Source organism: Drosophila guanche, unplaced genomic scaffold (genome assembly GCF_900245975.1).
Source record: "Drosophila guanche unplaced genomic scaffold, DGUA_6, whole genome shotgun sequence".
NCBI lineage: Eukaryota > Metazoa > Arthropoda > Insecta > Diptera > Drosophilidae > Drosophila > Drosophila guanche.
Genome location: NW_022995753.1, coordinates 2,445,393 through 2,467,718, shown reverse-complemented (window position 1 = coordinate 2,467,718; position 22,326 = coordinate 2,445,393). Strand labels below are relative to the sequence as shown.

Genomic DNA, 22,326 nt, shown 5'->3' with positions numbered 1-22,326 from the left:
TATATATACTGTGTGTTTGTGTGTGTGTGTGTGTGTGTAGTTGGTATAGGTGTATATAACGCATGCGTTTGTATATCCATTACACGAGTTATATATCAGTATCGGGTTTCGATTCTATACACTTTATAGGTTCTTTTGTTCTATATAGTTTTTCAGCTCTTCTTAAACATAGTAAATCTATGTGTTATAGGTATATGTGAGGGGGTGGTGTTTTTGTGGGTGGAGGGGTGGTTTTTCTTTGTGGTTACAATGGGGAGGGATCAAATAAAAGCTCTAACAAAGATGAACCATACAAAAGAGATACATTTTTATATATAAATATATAAGTATATGGGTGTAAGGAATACATGTATATAAATCTGTATGTCTAGGGTATAGGCAAAAGGTATATTATATATATAGGTTCAATGCATATATCGCATATAGAGGTGTATATATATGTATATGTATATCGATTTTATTCATTTTATCGCCAATTTACGAATATTGTTTTTTTTTTGCTGTTAATGTTTTTCTTTTTCGATCGTGTCTGTCTAACAATCTAGGTCTCTAAGTGTCTGTCTGTGAATGAATAGATAACTTGCTTCCCATATATCATATATATGAATGTATGTATGTGTGTATATATGCCATGATTACAGGTGTTTCCTTTTATATATTTTCGGGCTCATGCATCCAGAAGACCAAGTTATCATTTATAAGTCATTTGCTTTTTGGGCCATTATAATATTTGTTTTCTGTTTATAACAACAATTCTTTCAACATTTTTCAATATTACTTTGCTTCTTCTTTTAGGGTTATTATTTTATTTCTTTTTTTGTTTGGTTAGTTTGCTGGATTTGGAAGAGTTCCAGCTCCACAACGTGTTCATTATCAATACTTTATTCCCCAGCCCCCCTCCAGCGTACAGCATTCAGCAGTTTGTTGTTCGTTCTCTTTGGTTGCAATTGCTTTTCCTTGTCTCACACACAATACTCGCATTGTTGTAGCCCCATCCCTAATAGGGATAAAGGTTCTTGCGCTTCAGCTCCATGTCCAGGTCGGCCAATTGCTGCAGGAATCCATCATTGGGCCGAATATCGCGACGCATACGCACCGTGCGTATCGCATCCACCGCCGACATTTTGCGGCAAATCATCAGATAGGCCAGCACACAGGTGGCCGAACGGGACATCCCCACCAGGCAGTGTACCAGGATTTTGCCTATACAAATATTTAAAAACACATTAGTTCAAATGTATACCCAAAGGCGAGTGGGGTAATAAATGCACAGCCGCTGCAGGCCAACCGAGGTGCACTGCTGTACATTAACATTACCCCAAACGCTCCCCAATATCGATGGCCTGTACTCACCGCCGCTGCTGATGGCGCTGTCAATGAATTTGGAAGCCACATAGAAGTACCGCGAGATGTCTGTCGTGGGGGCGTCGATCATCGGGAAGCCCATGTACCTAAAAACACAGTCCTTATGGTTCCGTCTGTGGTACACAACACAACACAACACACACACAGCACACAGCACACCCCCACCGCCAAAACAGCAACAACACAGATGAGGCCAAAATCAAAATGAATGGCAAATGGAGATGGATGAATGGACGGACGGGATTGATATTCGAGGAGGCGGAGTAGAAAGAAAAGAATCAATGTTGAAATGTGTGCAGAAAGTGAAATTCAAATCAAAAACGATCTCAAAGTAAAACAAAATATGAACAAATTTTGAATTGGAAAACTGAATTGTTCCATTGTTCATGTTGTTGTCATTTCGTTGAAAGGATGGAAGACGCTTCGCGACTCACCTAATGCTGGGCATGTCCCGGTAGTAGCTGTGTCCGGTGTCCACCTGGCCATAGCGACAGCCCTCGGCGGCATTCAGGACATGCGTGATGCCCATCATTCTCAGATACGTCTTGTTCTTGGCCGCCGCACTAGCATAACATAAATTCGTCAGTGATTGTGTGAAACCTCAGAAAGATTGCACTTACGCATCGCCAATGTAGATGCCCGGATATACCTCGTCGCAGTCAACATCATGGATGGCGCATTCGGCCCGCCTCAGGCCGGGCAATGCCCGTGTGGGTGCCATCGAGTAGTGCAGGACACGCTGCAGCTGTCGTCCTGTGGTCTGTTCGGAGCTCTCCAAGCGGCTGGGCGACTGCAAAGATAAACCACAAAATATGAATGTGTATCGGGAAACGATTTCGTTTAATCATGCTTCAAGATTTGAACAAGGGTTTGTCTCACTTTTAGTACAAATAGAAGCATGGCGCTATGGCCTTTCGCTTAGGGGTACATTTGTGCAGCGAACTAACCTCATTATTCCCTTATAAATCTTTAACCTTTTGGCAGGACTATAATTATACCCGCCCGCTCATGACATCACAATCCCTGTGACAATTGCCAAAAAAAAAATTGAGTAAAAGAGAAAAGAAACGAAAATTAAAGTAAAAATGCTTGGGCAGCAGATTTATGGCAAAGGCGAAGGCCGCAATTTTTGTGTTGACAAATCAGACGGGTGGGGAGCAGAGGTCAGGGGTTTTTAGTATTTGCTGTGCTGTTTGGCATTTTTTCAGGGTCATCCAGGCCGTGAAAGTGAAAACTTGTACACATTGTAATACCCTCAAATACGAATACGAGTACGAGTATTTTGCTTTCAATCATTTTTAGATTTCATTTAATTTTCACTCGCTCTCGCTCTCGCTCTAGCTCTCTCTCTATCTTTGTTATTTTGTTGTCGTTCCCGGCTATCGACTGTCTAGCAGTTGTCATAATACAACAATCACTTCACATGTTTGGGGCCCACGTTTCGTGAAAACTTTTGCTTTTTCTGCCGGCATGCGACCCTGACAAGAACCTCCCGAAACGAGAAACAAGAAACAAGAAACAAGAAACGAAAATCAAATTAGAATTCAAAGCATCTGTCGTCTGCAAAATTTCCTAAAACTTTTGATCTATTGTGACGGATCTATCTCTCGTTTGCTAAACATATATCTCCTCCAATGTACGTATGCAAAATAGATCTAAATGGGGTATGCAAGGTGTGTGTGTGTTAATTATTCTAAATCTGTTGTCAGCCGTTGAAAGAAATCAAAATGCGTGCGTTGAATATTATTTTTAGCCTTCAGTTTCAACACTGATCAAGGAGCACACACAGACAACACAATTAAGTTAGCACAGCACTTTGGTTAGCAATTTAGCTTAGTTTTTGTTGGAGCAAACAAGCGGCACAGGCCACAACAAAACATATGTAGATTCTAAATCGATCCTATGTCGATCCTTCATGCTCTATGGTTCTGGGTGCGTGTTGAAAACAAACCTGATAATAGTGCGGACTATATCTATCGCCGATACTGCTGCTGTATCTGTCCGTTGAAAGCTGAAAACAAAAATCGATATGCAAACGCAAACAAATATTAAATATTATAAAAATAAGAAACAACTTATAACAACAAATGTTTAATTGATAATAAATTTACGAAAACTTTGAGAAGCTATTTTTCGACTAAAAAAGAAGAAATTGAAGCGAGTGTGAACCAATTTTCTGCCACGATTTAAGTTGTGGTAAGAATGAGTAAATATATGCTTGAGCTCAAAATTGTATCAACCAAATTCTTTATACTGAATTAATCAAGTGATAAACGACTTTCAAGACCAAGGAAATTGTCTTTATACGCAAGTAATCCAATATCGAAAATATCTGCTATAAAATGACATATAGATCTATGTATAGATCCCCACCAAGCTATAGACAATCATTCAGGTAGAAACGGAAATAGATAGAAGAAATGGTAAAAGCTTTGCTGTCGTGGCTGGCAGGTGAGACATCGCCCCCAAGTTCTCTGTGTCTTGGCTACTAGGCGACAATGCCTTGACCTTGTCCCGCTTGCTTTGCTTTTTTTATACGAATATCCATACAGATACACATATACCTATATCGTAGCAGTACCAGTACCAGTACCAGTAAGAACACGAGTACGATTTTATACCCCTGGCAGATAGATTACTCTCCCAAAGCAAACAAAAAACACCACACAACACACATCACTCTCCTCTCAGTGTCTTTCTCTGAAGCTAAAAATACCGTATAGAATAAATTACTCAGAAAACATAAGAGCACACACACACGCAAACACAAACAAGAAAATTATTCAAGAAAATGTATTGGAAACAAAATATTTGTTGTTTTTTTTTCCTTTTCTTGTATGACTCATCCCCCTCCCAACACTCTCCTCCCCAAGGGTACACATGACCCGCATGACAAGACAATTAGCTGGACACGACAGATACTTGGATCCCCAACAGCTCAAATCTGGGAGAACAAAAAATCGACAGAAAATGGGGGCTAAATAAAGTTAAGTAGAAAACATGATTGAAAATTTGAGAGCAACGTAAACGTCAGCATATGCATGTGTAAGATATTTGTATATATAATATAAACACCGAATATATAGAACGATGTTCGTGGGACCATTCCCAATGGGTGACTCGAGTGAATGACTGGGTGACTGACTGACCAACTGAGTGAATGACTCGTGTGTTGGCGAAAAATGCCAATGTAAACTGTTTTCGTATTTCTTATTATAGAAAAACAAGAAACATTTGCGACGACTCTCACCTCAAAGGTATGCCTGAAGGAATGAACGTTGTGAGGCGCGTTTAAGCGCGTCACTCCCTTTTGGCAAATTTAACATTTAATCGACCAAAAATCTCCCTAAAAAAAGGTTAAACTGTGAAAAGTTGATCTCAGAAGTTCAAGGACTGAACTCAGTCTTTTCTGAGAGATGCAGCAGTCATATTTCTGTAGTTTTTCCATCTGCCATTGATAAAAAGTCATAAGAAAATTAAGTCCAACATAGGAAATAATACAAAGGAACTGATGCAGATCTCGCAGACACTTATGATGAAATCCATCATACCATAATGAGCTTTGATCAACTTATAAAAAGTTGTCTTTGGCGCCCATCCAAGCCTAAGAGTTTAAACCGATTTCCATGTGGTTGTTATTTGATACATTTGCAGTAATGCGATGGTCTAGTCTTCCGTTCCGTTTTCTCTCCTATCCTCTCTGTGGTGGAACTTTCGTGGCCCTTTCTGCCACTTCCTGGCAGCGGGAAGCAGCATAAGCGAAAGCAACTGTGTCAGCCCACAGCCCAGAGGTCAAGCTTTGGGCTCAGCCACAACTGTTGCCACACTCAGCGAACGAATGGCTGGTTGGTGCAACCTGCAACACGTAACCTCCGCTGCGCTGCCCTGTGCTGCAACATGTGGAGAGGATGTGGGTCATGCGATTGTGGATTGAGCGGCTGATTGGAGTGGCTTGTGTGTGAGTGTGTGCCCAGTAGGACATCCAGCAATAATCAAAATCAGATTATGACATCATCAAGATGACTGCACTATGCATTATTCTCCCTGGTGTACAAGCTTCCTGCTAGTTACACTGGTTCTCTGGTGTGGCTTTACCCATAACGTGAACCAGTTGCGTCAAGTGGAAGGATACATCTCTGGGAAACTGTTAAGGGAAATGTTCATCAATGCAAGCAGACCATCATTCGCATGGAATCTTACACAAGAAGCTGTTTACTTACTGTCTAGGAGCTGTGTTTGGGGAGTTACCTCCCAATGGAGAGAATTCAAACACTTAATTCTTTCGAAACCAAACCCAAACATCTCCGATTCCCTTGTGTCGAGAGTCTTTTCGCTTAGGGGAATATTTTACAATTCCTAACATATTTTCCACTACTCTATTATCGACTAAATATTTTTGTTTACTCCTGCAAACATTTAATACAATTCTTTCAGTAATTTCTAAATTAATGTACAATTTTTCTCTTTGACTTCAAAATATCTGGAAATACTTCCAACCACATTAGAATTAACATTTTATCTCTTCTACTAAATGCATTCTTATGTACATTTATTCATTGGAGCATCTATGAAAATTGTATCGCAATTTACTTGCCTTTGGCCTTGGGGAACCAAAACAACAAAAATTCCACCAAAAATAGAAAAATAGAAAAACCGAAAAACGAAAAAAAGATTACACAAAAAAATCATTGCTCAAGTGTGAAAATTCTCAGCGTCCAAGTGTTGGAAAATCAAACCAAAAACGACAACAGCTAGAGCAACAATTAATGTACATTTGAACCAAATGAAAATTAACAAATTTACGAGTTCATTTTTGGCATTGATAAATCTATGTCTATATGCGTACATCTGACAGAATCACGTACATATATAGCTCTCTCTTTGCAAAATACGTATATGGATATATGCAGAATTCTGTTTTTTTTGGGGGGTGCACTCGAAAAATTCAAGTTGCATTGACATGCAAGTCAGTGGCAGAGTCAGAGGCACCTGCAGATTTTTATTGATTAAACAGTCAACGAACACAACCCTTTACCTCCAAGAAAAGTAAATGCAATTCCGAGACATTTATTAAACAAAGAGAGAGAGAGAAAGAGAACGAGAGACATTCCTGGTGTGATTTCCCAATGTGAGAACAAACTTTGGCAACGGCAAAAGGAATGAATAAATGTCTGATTCCCTCGGATTTAAGTTTTGCATTTTGCAAAAACAGAAACAGAAACAGAAACTGAGAACAAATAATTGCAAAAACTAAGTTTTCAAATTAATGCGCAATTCCTGTGCTTCTTAATTGGCCTTTTAAGGTGTGCAAAATGCAATGAATAATGTTACTTCGTACTCGGATAAATGCTCACCAGAACCCTCATCGAACGAACGAACGAACGAACGAACGACAATTTATGCAAATGAAATGCAAATCAGGCGATGGGACTGAAGGTTATGAATAGGGCGCATCCACACCCACCACCACTGGCAAGGAAACGATGAATGCTTTAAGGTAATGTATCTGCCGCAACTGGTAATGTGAGGCGATACTCGTTAAAAATGGTTCATTAAGAACAAACACCAATCAGAAAGGGCAAACTTGTGGTAGAGCTAATGCGGTGGCTGCTCTCCCACACTATGTTGAAATGCTTTAAAGTTGTGCAGTTTTAAACACATTAAAATGTACATACATAAGTGCAAGTGGCACGTAAGTGCCATTCATATTTATGTTTATTTTTAATTAACTTGTATCTCTTCTTTTATTTCTTGATTATATCTTCTTAGTTTCCCGTAAAAGCAACTTTTTACCCGATCGTTTAACGCTTTTCAATGCTCTAAGAAAAGATCTTACTAGCTTTGACCTTGAAACAGAACATGCCCACTTTGTTAACACAGTTTTGGGTCGAGTTTTTCCGCTCGCACCAAATGGGGAAACGCTTTCAAGTGCCCGCCAGCCAGCCATCGGCTGCTTCAAGCCACAGAGCGCAATGCCTTTCGCTTTTTTGCTCAATCAGGCGCAACAGCTGCGACAGCGACAGCGACACGCCCACAGCTTTGGATACAGATACAATATCTGTGGGCCCATCTGCAAATAGGAAACTAAAACTGAAAAGTGTACAATGCTCTATCGATTGTTCAATTAGCGCTCTCCATGGGCTTGACACTGAGCCAAAACAGAAACAGCAGCAGCAGCAGCAGCAGCAACAACAAGAAAATAAAATAAAGCGCAGTTGATGACATTGACATTTTAGCTAAGCTTTGTATGTATGTACATAAAATATATTATATACTTTGCAATCGCCATTACACGGAAGCTCCCTCCCCTCTTCGACCAGCAATTAATTTGAGGCGAGGTGATTTAAGGGGAGAGACATCAACTTAATACGCTTCAGTGACTCTGAATGAGGGTTTGGTGGTGCCCAGCGATTTAATTAATTCTCTATTATTATATTTATTTTTGCATTTGACCTTGAGATATTTTTGTAATAGGAGGATGCCACCTGGAAACAGGTGGGTTCCCTTCCCGTTTACCCATTGAAATATTCCCTTTATAATTAAGTTAATTGGCCCACGCAGCGTATGAGTAATCAGTGTGAGAGGCCAGCGGCCGGCAGTCCACAAAATCCGATTACCATTGATCCGGTCTTTGAGGTCAATCGAATACCGTGCAGCGTCACTAATTCGTTTCGTTTAGGGGTGGAACCTAGGCCCACCCCCATTTGGTGCCCCATTCAAATATTTACTTTGACATCCGTGCTATACATATTTTATATGAATGCCGAGGGGGTGCAAGGATAGAGCTTGAGACCCATAAAGTGTTGGAAAAAATCAATTTAGGTTCAGATTTTGGGGCAAAACTAAGCAAAACTATATGAGTTGTATCTACATAGCATCTACACATATGTATTTAGATGCTTATGACATTCCTCGCTCTTTATGTGCTTTTTGTATGGCCCGATTTAACCCTTCTTTCCTACAATTTCCTCCCTTAAAGCCACAATTTCATTATTTTAGTATCTAATTTCGTACAATTTTGTACTCTCTTTTATTTGACAGCGATTATCCTACGCAGAGGGGCTGTTGTACACCTTCAAGGCCATGCCCTGCAGTTTGCCACCTGAACCTTGGATAAGCTCCTCCTGAAATTTGGGCCACCGCCCAAGTGCAAATGTTAATGCCAAGAAGATAGCATCCTGATAAATGCCAGAAGACACAAAGATATTTAGTTATTTAGCGACCCACATGTTGGTGGGCTAGTGGGTTGATGGGCTGGCGGTTTTGGAGGCCGGGCTTCTGCCTGCCACGCCTTTAAAAGGCACTCGAACTTTTCATTTGCATTTGGAGGCCTTCAATGGGTTGGGGCGGGGTGTGGTATGGGGGCATGAGCATGGGGGCATGGGCATTGGCATGCCAAGGCCTCTCTCTCTCTTTCTCACTTTCGCTCACAGATTCTATTTTCCTCATTGCTTTTATTTCGGTGGTTTATGGGTGAAGTGTGTGTGGTTGGCAGCAAATTGGGTCAGCAGAGCAAACCACACACAAGCAAAGACAAAGCCAAAAACAATGTGAGAGAGAGAGGGAAAAGAAGAAGGCAAGTCAAGGTCATTCGGATGGTCCATTCCCCCATCATCATAGTCAAAAGCATCAAGAACATCGTCCTTGTCAACAGCTGTTTTTGACAGATGCCCAGAAAATGGAGCCCGAGTCCTCGAAAACTCAGCCCATCCTTTCATTCGCTCCACTCACTCATCCTTTGACAGTTAGCCAAAGGTAGTCAAGGTAGTCCTTGTTGAGAACTCCACCACACCCACTCGCTGTAGACATTGCAGCCTTCGTTTTGACTCTCATCTGCTCCACAAGGGCCATAAATGCAAGGTGCGGCTCCATGACCATGCGTTGCCCTTGATTAAGGGACACTTTTGGAAGGTCATTTTGAGTAGGTTGAAATTGGATTGCAAGACGTTAGCAGATGGGTATCATGCAATCGGTACAATCCGATTGTGGTACAAAAGGTCTCAAGAGAAGAGAGCAACTTGGAGAGGTCGATGTGAGATTTGTGTTCATTGTTTGTTTGCTTCTGGCATTCAAAGGCCTAAATCCCAGCCATTGCATTAATATGAATAAATGTTTCCGAATCGTCATTTGCCTGTCTCTGTGGTAATGTATACGATGGATAACATTATTCAATTGGATTTTAGCCAAAGGGTTCACCTTATTTCAAGCTTTCTTTGATCTTAATCGCTTATGTGCTCCTCTTCCTTGCTTCTTTCCCGTTACGAATTCTAGTTTTGGTTATTCTTCCAGCACTCCCACTCTACCATGGTTACTCTTCCTGCTCTCCCATGTCCCTGTGTGCCCACTCCAACCACTATCCTGTGTTCCTGCTCTCCCACTATCCTACAGTTATGTTTGCTGCACCTGCTCGCTCTCCCACTGATTTGTTACTCCTCTTGGAGCACTCCTAGCGTTGGGATTTCTGGGTTTCTAGGTCCAAACACCCCAACCCATTCAATTGTTGGTGTTTCCATTTCCATTCCCATTCCACGATCCCGTTATGATTGCTCTCTCTCTCTCTCTCTCATCCACACCCACTGCCATTCTCCTGTGTTTTTTTGTTTGTTTGCTTGGTTACTCCGTGGTGTGGGAGGGATCCCGTTATGCGCTACACCCCACTTTCCGCTTTTCGCTTCCCCCTTTCCACGCTTTCCACTTACCGCATATCTCCATGACATCTTTGTTGAGTGTGTGGGTGGGTGGGTGGGTGGGTGTGTGTGGGCGTGTGCTTGGTTTATGTGTCCTGCTATCCTGCTACCGCTCCTCTAGTGTGCGCCCAGCCCTCCTCTTGCCTTGTGCCTTGCGCCTCTCCTGTTCCTTGTACCTGTCACCGTTGCTCTCCACTCCTCTCCTTACCACTCGCTTCGTTTCGTTTCAGGGGGCAGGCTGGCGGCTGGCGGCTGTCGCGTGTGTGCGGCAGGGATTTGGTGTCTCGCGCTGGTTGCCTTTTGGTTGGAAAGTTAATTCATTTAAATAATAGGATCAAAGAGCAAACAAACAACAGCAACAGCAACAGCAGCAGCAGCAGCAGCAGCAGTGACGGTCGAATGACGTCGCCGAAAGGGATGTGGAGATGCTGATGGAGAAGGGGGAGGAGCAGGACAGAGGGGGTGTAGAAGAAGAGGCTCAGCATTCGTACATTTCTCGGTCGCCAACAACAACATCAACAACAACATCACTCTCTCACAATCACACACAAAAAAATAATATGCTTTATATATGGAGGGACCCACCACAGCAACAAAATCTTACTTTTTGTTTGTTGCAAAAATGAATTTTGTTTGTAAATTTATTTTATTTATAAATATATTTATTGCGATTTGATTTCGGACTTTTTGTTGATTTTTCGGGCCTTTACTTCTGCCTTTATTCTTTATTAGTTTGCTGGCGTTCTCTGGCGACGGATACTTTTTTGCGACTGATTCGCGATGCCGCTTTGGGGTTGTTTTGTAGGCGCCCGAAAGCGCTCTCTTGGCCTGGCTGTGACGTAGGCGACAAAAGCTCACGCTCACGCTCCCACTCCCGCTCAGACTTTGGCCGGAAAGGTATATTCCCCCATGGAGGTAAGGCAGAGTGCATTATCAGAGTCTGCCTGCAGCATCCGCTCTGAGGGGTGCGCAATTACGTAGTACCCAATAAATTGGCTTACCTTTTGGCACTCAAATCGGATGCTCATTCCCTCTCTCGATTGGAGGCGCGCACGTGGTGAGCGCTGATTTCTGTGTTGGAGGTAGGCATGTGGGTGTTGCCACACACACACACGCACACACACTGGCACCCACTTACGCATGTGTAAATATTTGTATATTTACATTTGAATTTGCGACTCACTCATTTACATATTTAATCGTTTAAGCCAAAATAGAGACACAGTTTTGAAAGAGAGAGAGGAACGTAGAGAGCGACTAAAAGCTTAAAGCTTTTCTAGGCAAAAGTTCTAGGGAACCCAGCAAACGATTCCACTAAAACAAAGAGAGGTAATATAGCAATGCAATCCGAACAATAGGTATAAGAATCAGTCTTTGAAAACTAATTTAAAGACAAATTTACCAGTCTCAAAAGACACAGAGCATTACAAGTGTGTAAACACTCAACAATTACAATTTTATGCGCTCCCTACACAGGATACACGGACTAACAAAATTCCATAGCAAATCTAGCAGGGCAGCCTGTTATTTTCCATGATCGAGACATAACAGTGGGCGGGAATATATCGTTGCTAAATGTACCAGAAACTTGACTCTAAAAAAAAAGACCTACCCCATCAAGAACCTTGATCACCATGTGATTCATAGACTCTCTTTGTCCATGAATTCGATTCACAATGCAAAAAAACAAACTTATATACGTATACGCTCTCTCACCCACACAATTTGTGACTGTGAGATGCGAAAATAGAATGCTAGACAGATCTCCAAAGACAGAGAGAGAGAGAGAGATACACAGGGAGATTAGGGAGCTTATCTCTTTTGGCTCACAAGTGATTCGCGTTCAAGTTCATTCGCACTTGCGAATGGATCTTGAATTTTGTCATTGTGCACCACCCACGATCCATGAGAGTCATCCAAACTAAGGCAATCTTTAATTAGGGCTAAGTTAAAGGACATTTATAACCAATTATTCCACATCCATAAGTATCTAATCTAATATCTAGTATAATCTTTAATTATGATGTTACAATTTCGTTATGATTGAAGTTTAAGATTGAAGTGTTTTCTGCATTCATAGCTGTAGGGCTTTAGTAAGCCAAAAACAGTGTTGCATATCGTGACAATTAAGTGTTTTAGGCATTCATAAGCAGTGCTTGATATCACAAAGTGAAAGACTTCTCTGATTTCAGTAAAGAATGTCGACATAACATCCCACGTTCTACTTTCTGTTGTTTTAGCATTCATAAACAGTGCCGAGTAAATGAGTATTTGATATTGAGTGTCATCCAGAGTGTGGTATCGTGAGTATTACATGTCTGAAGCATGTACAAGTCTGTTGGGGATTCAGTTAAGAGTGTTTCTAGTTCGCTATAACGAACGTCTCATGGCTTTCATAAGCAGCGTTGAATATTGCTGCAATTAAGTGTTACAAACCCCTAACCAGTGTTGTATATTGTGTTTATATTTAGCTCTTAACTTTGTTCCGTTCCGTTCACTGTTAGTATTTAGTGTTGCAGACATTCAACCAGTGTTGCGTTCATTAAGAAGTATGGGACAGTGTCAGGTGTAATGGAACGAGGTGCAAAGTAAAGCGTTTATGGAAGAGTGTTCGCCCCTTACTTGCCCAAGAGCAGGGCATCGGTCTGGAGCTCGGGCTTGTTTTTCTTTTTGGCGCCCGACAGCAGTTGCTTCAACTGGATGATGGCCCTGGCCGGATTGAGGTTCTTCGGGCAGGTATTGGTGCAGTTTAGGATGGTGTGGCAGCGATACAGCTTCCAGGGGTCCTGCAGGAAGCACAGCCGCTGATCGGTGGCCTCGTCCCGGGAGTCGATGACCCAGCGGTAGGCCTGCATGAGCACGGCCGGTCCCAGGTACTTGTCACTGTTCCACCAGTAGGAGGGGCACGAGGTCTGACAGCAGGCACACAGAATGCACTCGTACAGGCCATCCAGCTTGTTGCGATCCTCCAGGGACTGCAGATACTGCGCCTTGCCCATCTCGTTCTGTATATTCTTGCGCTGCAGCCAGGGCTGGATGGAGCGGTACTGGTCGTAGAACTGGCTCAGATCCGGCACCAGATCCCGCACTACATACAGATGCGGCAAGGGATAGATGCGGCACGGACTCCCCAGGCTCTGGTCAATGGGCGTGACACAGGCGAGGGTGTTGGTGCCATTGATGTTCATGGCACAGGAGCCACAGATGCCCTCGCGGCAGGAGCGGCGAAAGGTCAGTGTCTGGTCGACCTCGTTCTTGATCTTGATCAAAGCGTCCAGCACCATGGCGCCGCATTGCGACAAATCGATTTGATAGGTCTGCATCTGGGGCTGCTCTCCGGGCTGCCAGCGATAGACCTCAAAGTTCTTCACACGCTTCTCCAGGGGCTTGGGCTGTGGCGGTGGTGCTGCTGGGGGAGCTGGTGGTGGTGGTGGTGCGGCATCCTTTTTCTTCTCTGCAGCAGCTGGTGGCGCCTTTGGTGGCTCCTTCGGTGGAGCAGGCCCCTTGGCTGGTGGTGCCTTGTTGTCACCCCCTGCCGCTGCTGTTGCTGCCAACATAATGGGGCCTTCAGGTACTCTCACATCCGCCAACCAAATCGATGGCTGACGGCAAGCGACGGTTCCCATAAACTTCAACGCTGTCCGACTGCTCTGCAGCTGTAGCTGCCTGAGCAGCATAAACATCTGAAAATACCGAAATTCCAGCACAATTTTGCCACTATTTGGATTTAATTGAATGCTCACCCTACGCGTGCGTGCGTTTTTGTTTGTTCCACTTTCAAGTTTAGGATTAGACTGAGATATCAAATGGGTTGAGGCATAAGGTCAAATATGTGTGACATTCAAGGATTACTTGATTTATTTTTTGTTGACTTCCCCAAATACTTATTGTACAGAGAGGAGAATCTTGTTCCAATTGCCACACTTGAACTGTGTGTAATCCCCATTCGCAAGACAAATTCCAGGCATTATTCCCCCCCATCCAAGCAAATTCTTGTTAAGAAAAGAAATCAACAGCAAATCAATGCTTTGTCTGCTATTTCTGCACTTGTTGCAATTAAGTGGGGAACATGCTGTACGAGTGCGAGTGGGGCAATGTTAATGTTCGTGTCTGCACCAGAGAGACCCAAGACAACAAAAAACAACAAATAAAACTTCAACATATCTCTCACTCACTCACTCACCCGAGGAGGAGAAGGCGCATGGAGATCAGCGATCAACTGCATGGAGCCGAAGGGTGTTGGGTGTTGCGTTTGTGAGGGAAACTGAATGGAAACCAACTGTGAAAACGGTCTCCAGTAGCAGCCCCAGCAGCAGCAGCAGAAGGGCAAAAAGTCTATAAATATGCCAAACGCAAAATACTGTTTCAAGGGAAACCCAAAGAGCAGCAGTGCGGGCCATTGGTATTGGATGTTTTCTTTAAAAATAAAAAAACAACGTCTACCCCCAGCCAAAAAGAGAACTTGTCAGCAAGGAAAGCAAAAACTGTAAGGGGGAAAATTGTAAGAAAATGCAAGGAATGGGCCGTGGGCACATATTTTGCACTTTTATTTGTAATCTGCCAACGAAAACGCAGATACTTTGGAGCTCTCCTCTTTAAAAACGAATACAAATCAGGCTAAACTATGCCTCTTCTGTGGACGTGGACGTGGACGTGACGTGACAGCCACAAATCAGATGAAAGCACAAGCGGCAAGCCTTCAAGAGATTAACCAAAAGCCATAGCGACGAGCAGCTTCGTATTATGCTGCCACTTCCAGCTATAGCCAGATGCTGCTGCCCATTCCTAGCGATTCCATTCCTTTCCCCATTCAATTGGCGTGGAGCATCAGCATCCCAAACGAAAATAGCTGCAAAGAAGGAGCCAAGGAGAGACAATTAAAAGGCAATCCCAGCAATGCGCCTGTTTGCACCTGCCGTCCAGATATCACAGGCGACAAACGACATTTTCAACAATAAAAGAGCAAAGGGGAGAGTGAGAGAGAGAGAGGGGGGGGGGGGGGGTATAATTTACACTGCACAACATGATTGAGGCACTGCAGTTTATGGCATGGTTCAGGCAAGACAAATTTTGGAATATTCTAAATTTATGTTTAAGAAATTATATAGAAATCATTAGAATGGATTCCCTACTTCTTTGAGTACTTTGTTGTCTAGTGTTATTAAAAATAAATGCATCAACCAAAGACAGACAGTTGCTGCTAGTTGCAGCAAATTATGTTTGGGCTGCAGCGCATTGTCGAGGTGTCAGCGATGCTGGCTGACAATGTGGAGCAGCCCGTGCCTGCCTTAAGCCGCCGCTGACGTCCGAACAGGTGACAACGGTCCACGCACAGGCATTTCATGCCGAAACATTTCGTCATAGACGCGTGCTGGAATTAGCTTGGATTAGATGTGGATCCCATGCAGACATGCCAAGCCATGGGCGGACAGAGGCAGGGAGGCAGTCTATGATCCAGACGATAAACGATCCAACATTGCGGGGCGACAACTGTCCTTCCTGTTTTGCAGCCAGTAGTTAATTTGATTGCCAGCAATCTGGGTGTGCAGCAGTGCGATATAAAGTCGCCAAGATTTATGGCTTTTAAATTTTCATGTTGGGATCTTCTGTATCTGTCCGACTGATTGCTACTCTCCAACCAGAGCCCGGAGAGTCCAGAGCTCCCCACGAGCGGATGTACAAATCAATTGTCATTCCGTTTGGGTGGGACAGGGTAAGCGGCAAGTGAGATTATCAATTTCATTTTGATGCAATCGTAGCTCTGCTGACTCCTCTGTTGCCTCTCTATTCACTCTTTTAATGGCACTATCGATGAGTTGTTTATGTTTCTTTTTTATTGATTTCGCATACCAGAATCATACCAGAGCGAAATATTGTCCGTATCCAACGGTTTCGCGTAAGAGAATACTCTCTGAAACATTAGAAACATTGTGATCCTGAACCTTTTCCAAAATCCAAAAGAATTTTCAAGTGATGACAAAAAATAGTGTGGTTATAACGGAGAGTAATGTTTTAGAGGATAAGGAGAAGGAAGAAAAGATCTTAAATATAACGATATTATTGATGAATACAGGAGTACGGGAGAGCGTCTGAGAGGAGAGCATTTCTCCGACCGTTTAGACACAGGAGCGAATTTCCCTGACCATCACATGAAAAACTCAAATACAAATTTGTAAAATATTAGGTCATAAGGTATACAATCCAATAAAAGGGAGTATTTATAATAAGCCAAATTGTTACTTCAATGGGATTAAATTATTGTCTCTGTGTTAAAAGTCTTTTCCAGCTAGTAATATAGAAAAGAAAATCAAAATCGAGGAATATGATTTAAAACTACGGTATTTTTGGTATATTTGTAATATGAGAAGGTATATATATTTTCATGTATATTTTTGAGGGTCTGACGGTATATTCTATCAATAATTCTGCGGTCACACTGTGAGAAAAAAATGATGGTGGCAACAAAGTAGTATAACATAAATAAATAAAAATTTTGAGAGCGGGAAAAGTCGTTAAGTGATTTCAAAAAAAACTCCGCGAAGCATAAGTGGCAGACTCAGGTTTGCGGCGGCCGTCCCCCCACAAGGCACCAGGCTAGCATTTCGAACCCAAACCACGCTTAAGGACCAGATCATATGGAGAAGAAGACGAAGGATACACTGAGGAGATATAAGAAGTCCTCGCGCCACAATACCACGCACACGAGCAGCGAGAGCAGCAGCACCGAATCGGAGAGCGGCAGCAGCTCGTTCAGCAGCACCGACAGCGAGACGGGTCATGCGGCCAGCCATGGAGCTGTCCACCATGGACATCCGCATGGCCATCATCCGCGCTCCGCGGAGCGTCATCATCGCAAGAAGAAGAGCAGCAGGCGGGCGGCCAGCTCGTCGGGCGATGAGCAGCACCAGCGTCGCAAGCGGGACAAGCGCGATCATGTCCAAAAAAAGTTGGTGGCCAAACGGAATCACATCAAGCGAAAGCTGAAGGAGGCGCGACTCAAGAAGCGTGCCGCCGCCGCCCTGAGCGGACATGTCCATCGCTCGCTGTCGCCGGCCACACGCTCCAAGCTAAAGAAACTGGCAGAACGGAAGCGTTTGCGTGCCGCCAGCAAGGAGCAGCGGGAGCGCGAGAAGCTGCGAGCCGTGCAGCGGGATCGGGAGCGGGATCATCATCGCTTGGGCAGCAGTCGATCGCCACCGAGTTCATCCACCACGACCACAACGAAGATCCGAATTCATCAGGATGTGGTGGGCAGCAAGCGCCAGAAGAGCCCTGGCCTGGGGCCCAATGGCACCGGTGCCGGTGGCGGTCATCCTGGACCCGGTTCGTCGCGCATGCACCACCAGCTGATGTCGCGCGAGAAGATCATCATTCAGACGCGTGCCCGCGGACGCACTGCCTCCCTGGAGCGTGAGCGAGAACGAGAGCGGGACAGAGAGCGGGAGCGCGAGAGAGAGCGCCACGATCTGTCGCTGCGCGAAAGGGATCGTCGGGATCGGGACAGGGAGCGCGAGCGAGCGGAGAGAGAGGCGGCACGCGACAAGGAGCGCGCCGAGGCCCTGGCCCGTTGCCAGGAGCGACAGCGCGAGCGAGAGCGACTCGCACGCGAGAAACTGCGCCGCCAGGAGGAGGATGACGGCAAGCGAGGAAGTGGTGGTGGAATCGGTGGACGCGACCTCGACCTGCCGCCTTATGCCAGTCGTGAACGTTCCCTGGATGCTGTGGAACGAGAGCGCGGCGGTGGTCGCCACATCCGGGACAAGCGGGAGTTGGATCCGTACGAGCGCGAGCAGGAGTACATGGAGGAGCGGCATGGTCATGGCCATGGCCTGATCGATGAGATGCGTCGCTATCGTCGCCGCGAGCTCAGTCCCCTGCCCGAGCACTATGTGCCCCGACTGCGTGATCCACGCGATCTCTACTCCGAGGAGGAGCGCGAAAGGTAAGGCCCGACGGACAGGGGGACTGCCTCCGAACATTCTTTAATCTCATTTCATCTGCAGGGCCTACAAGCGGGCATTCATGGATGCGCGTTTCTCGTCGCGTGAACGCGAGGCCTGGCTCGAGGCGCGGGAGCTGAGGGAGCGTGAGCTGCAGGGACGCGACTATCGGGAGCTGGTGGAGCCCGAGGAGGTCCTCTATCCGGACGAGCGGGAGCGTGTGATTCGCGATCGTGAGCGTGAACGCGATCGGGAGCGAAATCTCGACAGAGAGCGCAATCTGGGGCCACGCGGCGAGTACCGGCCGGAGTGGGAGCGCGACTGGGATGATGATGGCAACAGTGGCGGCGGAGGCGGCGGTGGTGGAGGCGGCGGCAGTGGCACTCCCGGACGTCCCAGCGGCTTTGGGGCTGGCCCGAAGCGCGGCAAACCGCTGCCACATCCAGGCACTGGCCCACAGCAGGCGGCCCAGCAGCATCACTCCGCCTCGGAGCCGGACTGGGATGCGGATGAGCGGGAACGAGATCGTGAGAGAGAGCGCGAACGGGAACGAGAACGGGATCCCCGTGATGACAGAACGGACAATGGCAGCGTTGGTGCAGGCAGCGGCGGTGGCAGTGGCGGCGGTGTGGTCATCATCAAGAACGAACCCGCCTGGCTGGAGCACGATCAACGAGAAAAGCCACGCGCCTGGCAGCAGCAGCAGCAACAGCAGCCATCCAACTCTGGCGGGGATTGGCGCGACAACGATGAACCGTTTGGACGTAAAGGTGGCAGTGGCGGTGGTGGTGCCTCCAATGATGCTCCACAGCCACCCAACCATCCGCATCCCCCGTCGCCCCACCATCATGTGCATCCGCGTGGCGAACGCGGCTCTGGAAGAGGCTTCCGACGCGGCGGCCATGGCCATGGGGATCATGGAGAGTCTCGTGGTGGTCCCGGCTACAGGTCACATCCCCCACCATTGATGACGCTGCCTGTGCAGCCACCAGGTGGCTATCATGGTGCTGGCGGGGGCGGTGGCAGCTCTCGGGGATTTCCCCACAAGCGGATGCCGTATGGTGGCGGTGGACCCAACTGTGAACGTGGCGCCCCGCCCGGTTCTTCGTCGTTTCTCAAGAAGCACATCCATGTGCCGCTCGTGTCGCCCACACACCCCGCCCCGCTGCTGCAGTGTCAGGTGTCGGCGGCGGGTGGCAAGCCGCAGCCCGGCAATGCCGCTGCCGCACAGGCCAGCGCTGTGGCAGCCGCAACAACGGCGGTGGCAGCGGCCAAGGCGGCTGCCCAGAGTGCCGCCAATGCCACCACCAATCCGGGCATACTGGGCCAAGTGAGCGGCGGCAAACCGACGACCCACATCAAGCTGGAGGATGCGTCCGAGGACTCGGTGATGAGCACCCCAAGCCTGTGCACCCAGGACTCAGAGTCGCCCAATGGCTCGGCCAATGACAACGAGCTTGTGGGCTGCAGCACCATCAAGCAGGAGCCACGGCAGCCACCCGCACGAGAGCCAGAGGCGGAGGAGCTGAGCGAAATCAGCGACAGCGACGATGACATACTCAACACAACGGAGATCATTCTGGGCAGCAAGCCAACGACGAGCGCTAATGGTGTGCGGCCCAAGGACGAGCTGCAGCTGGATGGGGATCCATTGGCCGGCACACAGGAGCTCTCCACGGACACACTCTCTCCCAGCACAGCGGAGGAGGTGAAGAGCGAGAGTCCATCTTCAACTGCGACGACAACAGTAGGACTGAATGGGGGTACAATCGGTGGCAATATCAAGGTGGAGGAGGTCGATGAGGTGCTCGACTTTGAGGAGATATCCGACGGTGAGCTGGAGGAGGATGCACGCCACAAAGGTGAGAAGAGAATTTCCTTAGTTCCTGCCACAAATCTCTACATTTATTTGCATTCCTCAGGCATTGGTGATGCTTTGGGCGTGGACTGGCAGGGCCTGATAGCGGAGACCAGGCAGCAGGCGGAGCAATCGGCACAGCAGCAGGGCGCGGACAGAGGCACGTCGGCCAAGCAGCGTTGGCAGCCGCATCGTTTGATTCTGGACATGGGCATATCGTTTGGCATGGCCGGCGAGCAGTATGCACGTCGCGTCATGGAAGATGCCCGACAGCAGCTCATCCAGGAGAAGGAACAGTTGCGACTGGCCGAGGAGCAGGCCCTGCTGCAGCAGCAGCTGGCGGAGGAGCAGGCCGGAGATCTGGAGGATCTGCCCAACAAAAAGGAGGAGCCAGCCCTCAAGCGTGCCTCACCGCTGCACGACTATCGCGACATTCTGGCCACCGATCAACTGGCGCCCATGGCCTGCGTACAGCAGGGACTACGCGGCCTTGCCGCCGAGCGTCAGCGTCTGATGGGCAATGTCTGCGGACCGGGCAGCCGTGCGCTTTGCGCCCGCCAAGATCTTCGCCTGCGACGGCAGCTGTGTGGCCTGCCAGCACGCGAATGCGAATTCCCGCGCAACATGCCCGTGGTGGGGGAGGGACTGCGGCATCTGGCCATGCAGATGTTCCAGCGCAGCCTCGACGTCAAATGAGATCCGATGCGCAGGGAGTGTCAGCGCGCCAGGCCGCAGGCCGCACCCACCTACCAACTGGATGTGAAAATCTATGCTGGTGGCCAGCGCGAGCAGCAGCAGCAGCTGCACCGGAAACGCAAGTGGAAGTGGACAAGGCAGAACGAAGAATGAACTTGAATTACAATACAAAATTGTTCGAAATCACGAAATGAAATGAAAGGAACCAAACCGAACCCCCTTATATTATTCTTTCTTAGTTGTTAATAAAAATTTACTCTTGATGCATGCCTATTTCTACATATTTTGTTAGGTTTTTGGCTGTAATTTTCCCAAGTACATTTGAGTATATGAACCCCTAAGGACGATCCTCTACTATTTTGTATACCGAAGAGCAACATTAAGCAGCATCATACATCAGCATGTTCGTCTCAAGACCATAAGAGCTACAGCAACCAGTATCTAGACTGCTGTGATGTCAAGCACCTTAACAAGTTAGAACTGAAAAGAAACGATCAGACTCTGAACCAAAGAGAACACTTACTCTTGTATTTCCACGATAGCCCAATCTGGATCACAGCGGATAATCATTATTATAGTCAGAATCGAAAGATTTAACTGCAGTTGTCAGGCACCCCCTCCTCCTCGCGCTTACTCGTTCTCACACAACCCGCCCTGTGCCTCGCGAATAAGAGCGAAATGGCATGGTAAAAAGTGTGCGAAAAAAGAAAGAGACACACATGTAGTTAGCTGTAAGACGGCTGCTACTATCCTCAACAGGATGCTTCAAGTTTCTTTAAGAAATCCATACGGAAAGAACGGGCAAGCATAAATGGTTCACAATTAATTGTAAATTTAAGTACCAATTTCAGTCAATGGTTGGAAATTCAATTCGTTGATGTTGAGAGCCCAAATCGAATCATCAATCTGAACTCTCAGGGCTCATTGGTCTATTCCAATTTCATAATTTAATTCATGTACCTAATGGAACCCACAATCCTATCTTTTTGGCTTTTTGGTTTGTATCTTTCTCTGGTTAGTACCTTTCTGTTCTCCCCTTTTGTTGTTTTGTTTTCTTTACAAATAAATCACAATTTGAGGTGCGATTTTTTTGTTTTATTTTTTATTTGAATTATTATTGTTAATTTCTATTTAGTTTTATTTTTATTTTAATATTCTGTTCTTTGATCTTTCTCTTACGTCTCTCTAGCTATTACGCTTACGCGTACGCTCTCTCTCTCTCGCTCCTTCAATCATATCCTTTCGCATTGATGTTAGTAGTTTTTTTGCGTGTTGTTTTTGTTTAATTTTATTAAATTTTTTAACACTACAAGTAATTTGTTTAAAAGGCCAAAGAACAAATATGTTTTTGTTACTCTACTACATAGCTTCTTTTTCTCACTTTTACGCTCTGTATGTGCTCCTTACTCTTTCTCTCTCTCTCTTGCTCCTTACTTCTTCCTTCGTTATCTTTTGTCTAACTCTCAATTAAACGATGAGCTTTATCTCTCTTTCTCTCTCTGGCTCGTGTCTCATTCATTCTATTCTCTGTGTGTTAACATCTTACTAAACTCCACACAATTTTTGTGGTTGCCGGTAATTCATTTTAGTTTTTTTTTAGTTTCCATTTTTGAAACGTACTGTATTTTGTTTTTTTTTTGTTGAATATATTTGTAGTTTTTTGTGGATTTTTATACATCGATAAGTTTTTGTTTTTTCCCATTTTTTTTCAATGTTTTTGTTTTATTTTATATATTTTTTCTTTTTTGTTAATAATATTTATTTGCATACAGCTATGCAT

General features: G+C 45.8%; 3 protein-coding genes across 7 annotated transcripts; 1 reads left to right on the top strand and 2 right to left on the bottom strand.

Moving 5' to 3' along the window:
• Window positions 1-501: 501 nt before the first annotated feature.
• LOC117588777 (dual specificity protein phosphatase 3) lies at window positions 502-21,768 on the bottom strand. 5 transcript variants are annotated; one of them, XM_034280268.1, is made up of 7 exons: window positions 10,657-10,808; window positions 10,065-10,349; window positions 3,317-3,376; window positions 1,986-2,155; window positions 1,800-1,928; window positions 1,354-1,478; window positions 502-1,203 (listed from the first exon to the last, which is right to left on the bottom strand). In XM_034280268.1, exons 2-7 carry the CDS (start codon window positions 10,080-10,082, stop codon window positions 998-1,000), a joined length of 708 nt encoding a protein of 235 aa, XP_034136159.1. In that variant the 5' UTR covers window positions 10,083-10,349; window positions 10,657-10,808; the 3' UTR covers window positions 502-997. The 5 variants fall into 5 exon arrangements, with proteins under 5 accessions (XP_034136159.1, XP_034136161.1, XP_034136158.1 ...); XM_034280267.1 differs by lacking the exon at window positions 10,657-10,808 and adding an exon at window positions 21,755-21,768 and having other exon boundaries at window positions 998-1,203; window positions 10,065-10,215; XM_034280269.1 differs by having other exon boundaries at window positions 998-1,203; window positions 1,354-1,451; window positions 10,657-10,807.
• LOC117588776 (succinate dehydrogenase [ubiquinone] iron-sulfur subunit) lies at window positions 12,103-13,864 on the bottom strand. The gene is made up of 2 exons (XM_034280265.1): window positions 13,796-13,864; window positions 12,103-13,735 (listed from the first exon to the last, which is right to left on the bottom strand). The coding sequence occupies exon 2, from the start codon at window positions 13,733-13,735 to the stop codon at window positions 12,671-12,673; it is 1,065 nt and encodes a 354-aa protein (XP_034136156.1). The 5' UTR covers window positions 13,796-13,864; the 3' UTR covers window positions 12,103-12,670.
• LOC117588774 (fl(2)d-associated complex component) lies at window positions 16,484-20,761 on the top strand. Its single transcript, XM_034280263.1, has 3 exons — window positions 16,484-17,994; window positions 18,056-19,854; window positions 19,915-20,761. Exons 1-3 carry the CDS (start codon window positions 16,688-16,690, stop codon window positions 20,544-20,546), a joined length of 3,738 nt encoding a protein of 1,245 aa, XP_034136154.1. The 5' UTR covers window positions 16,484-16,687; the 3' UTR covers window positions 20,547-20,761.
• Window positions 21,769-22,326: the final 558 nt, after the last annotated feature.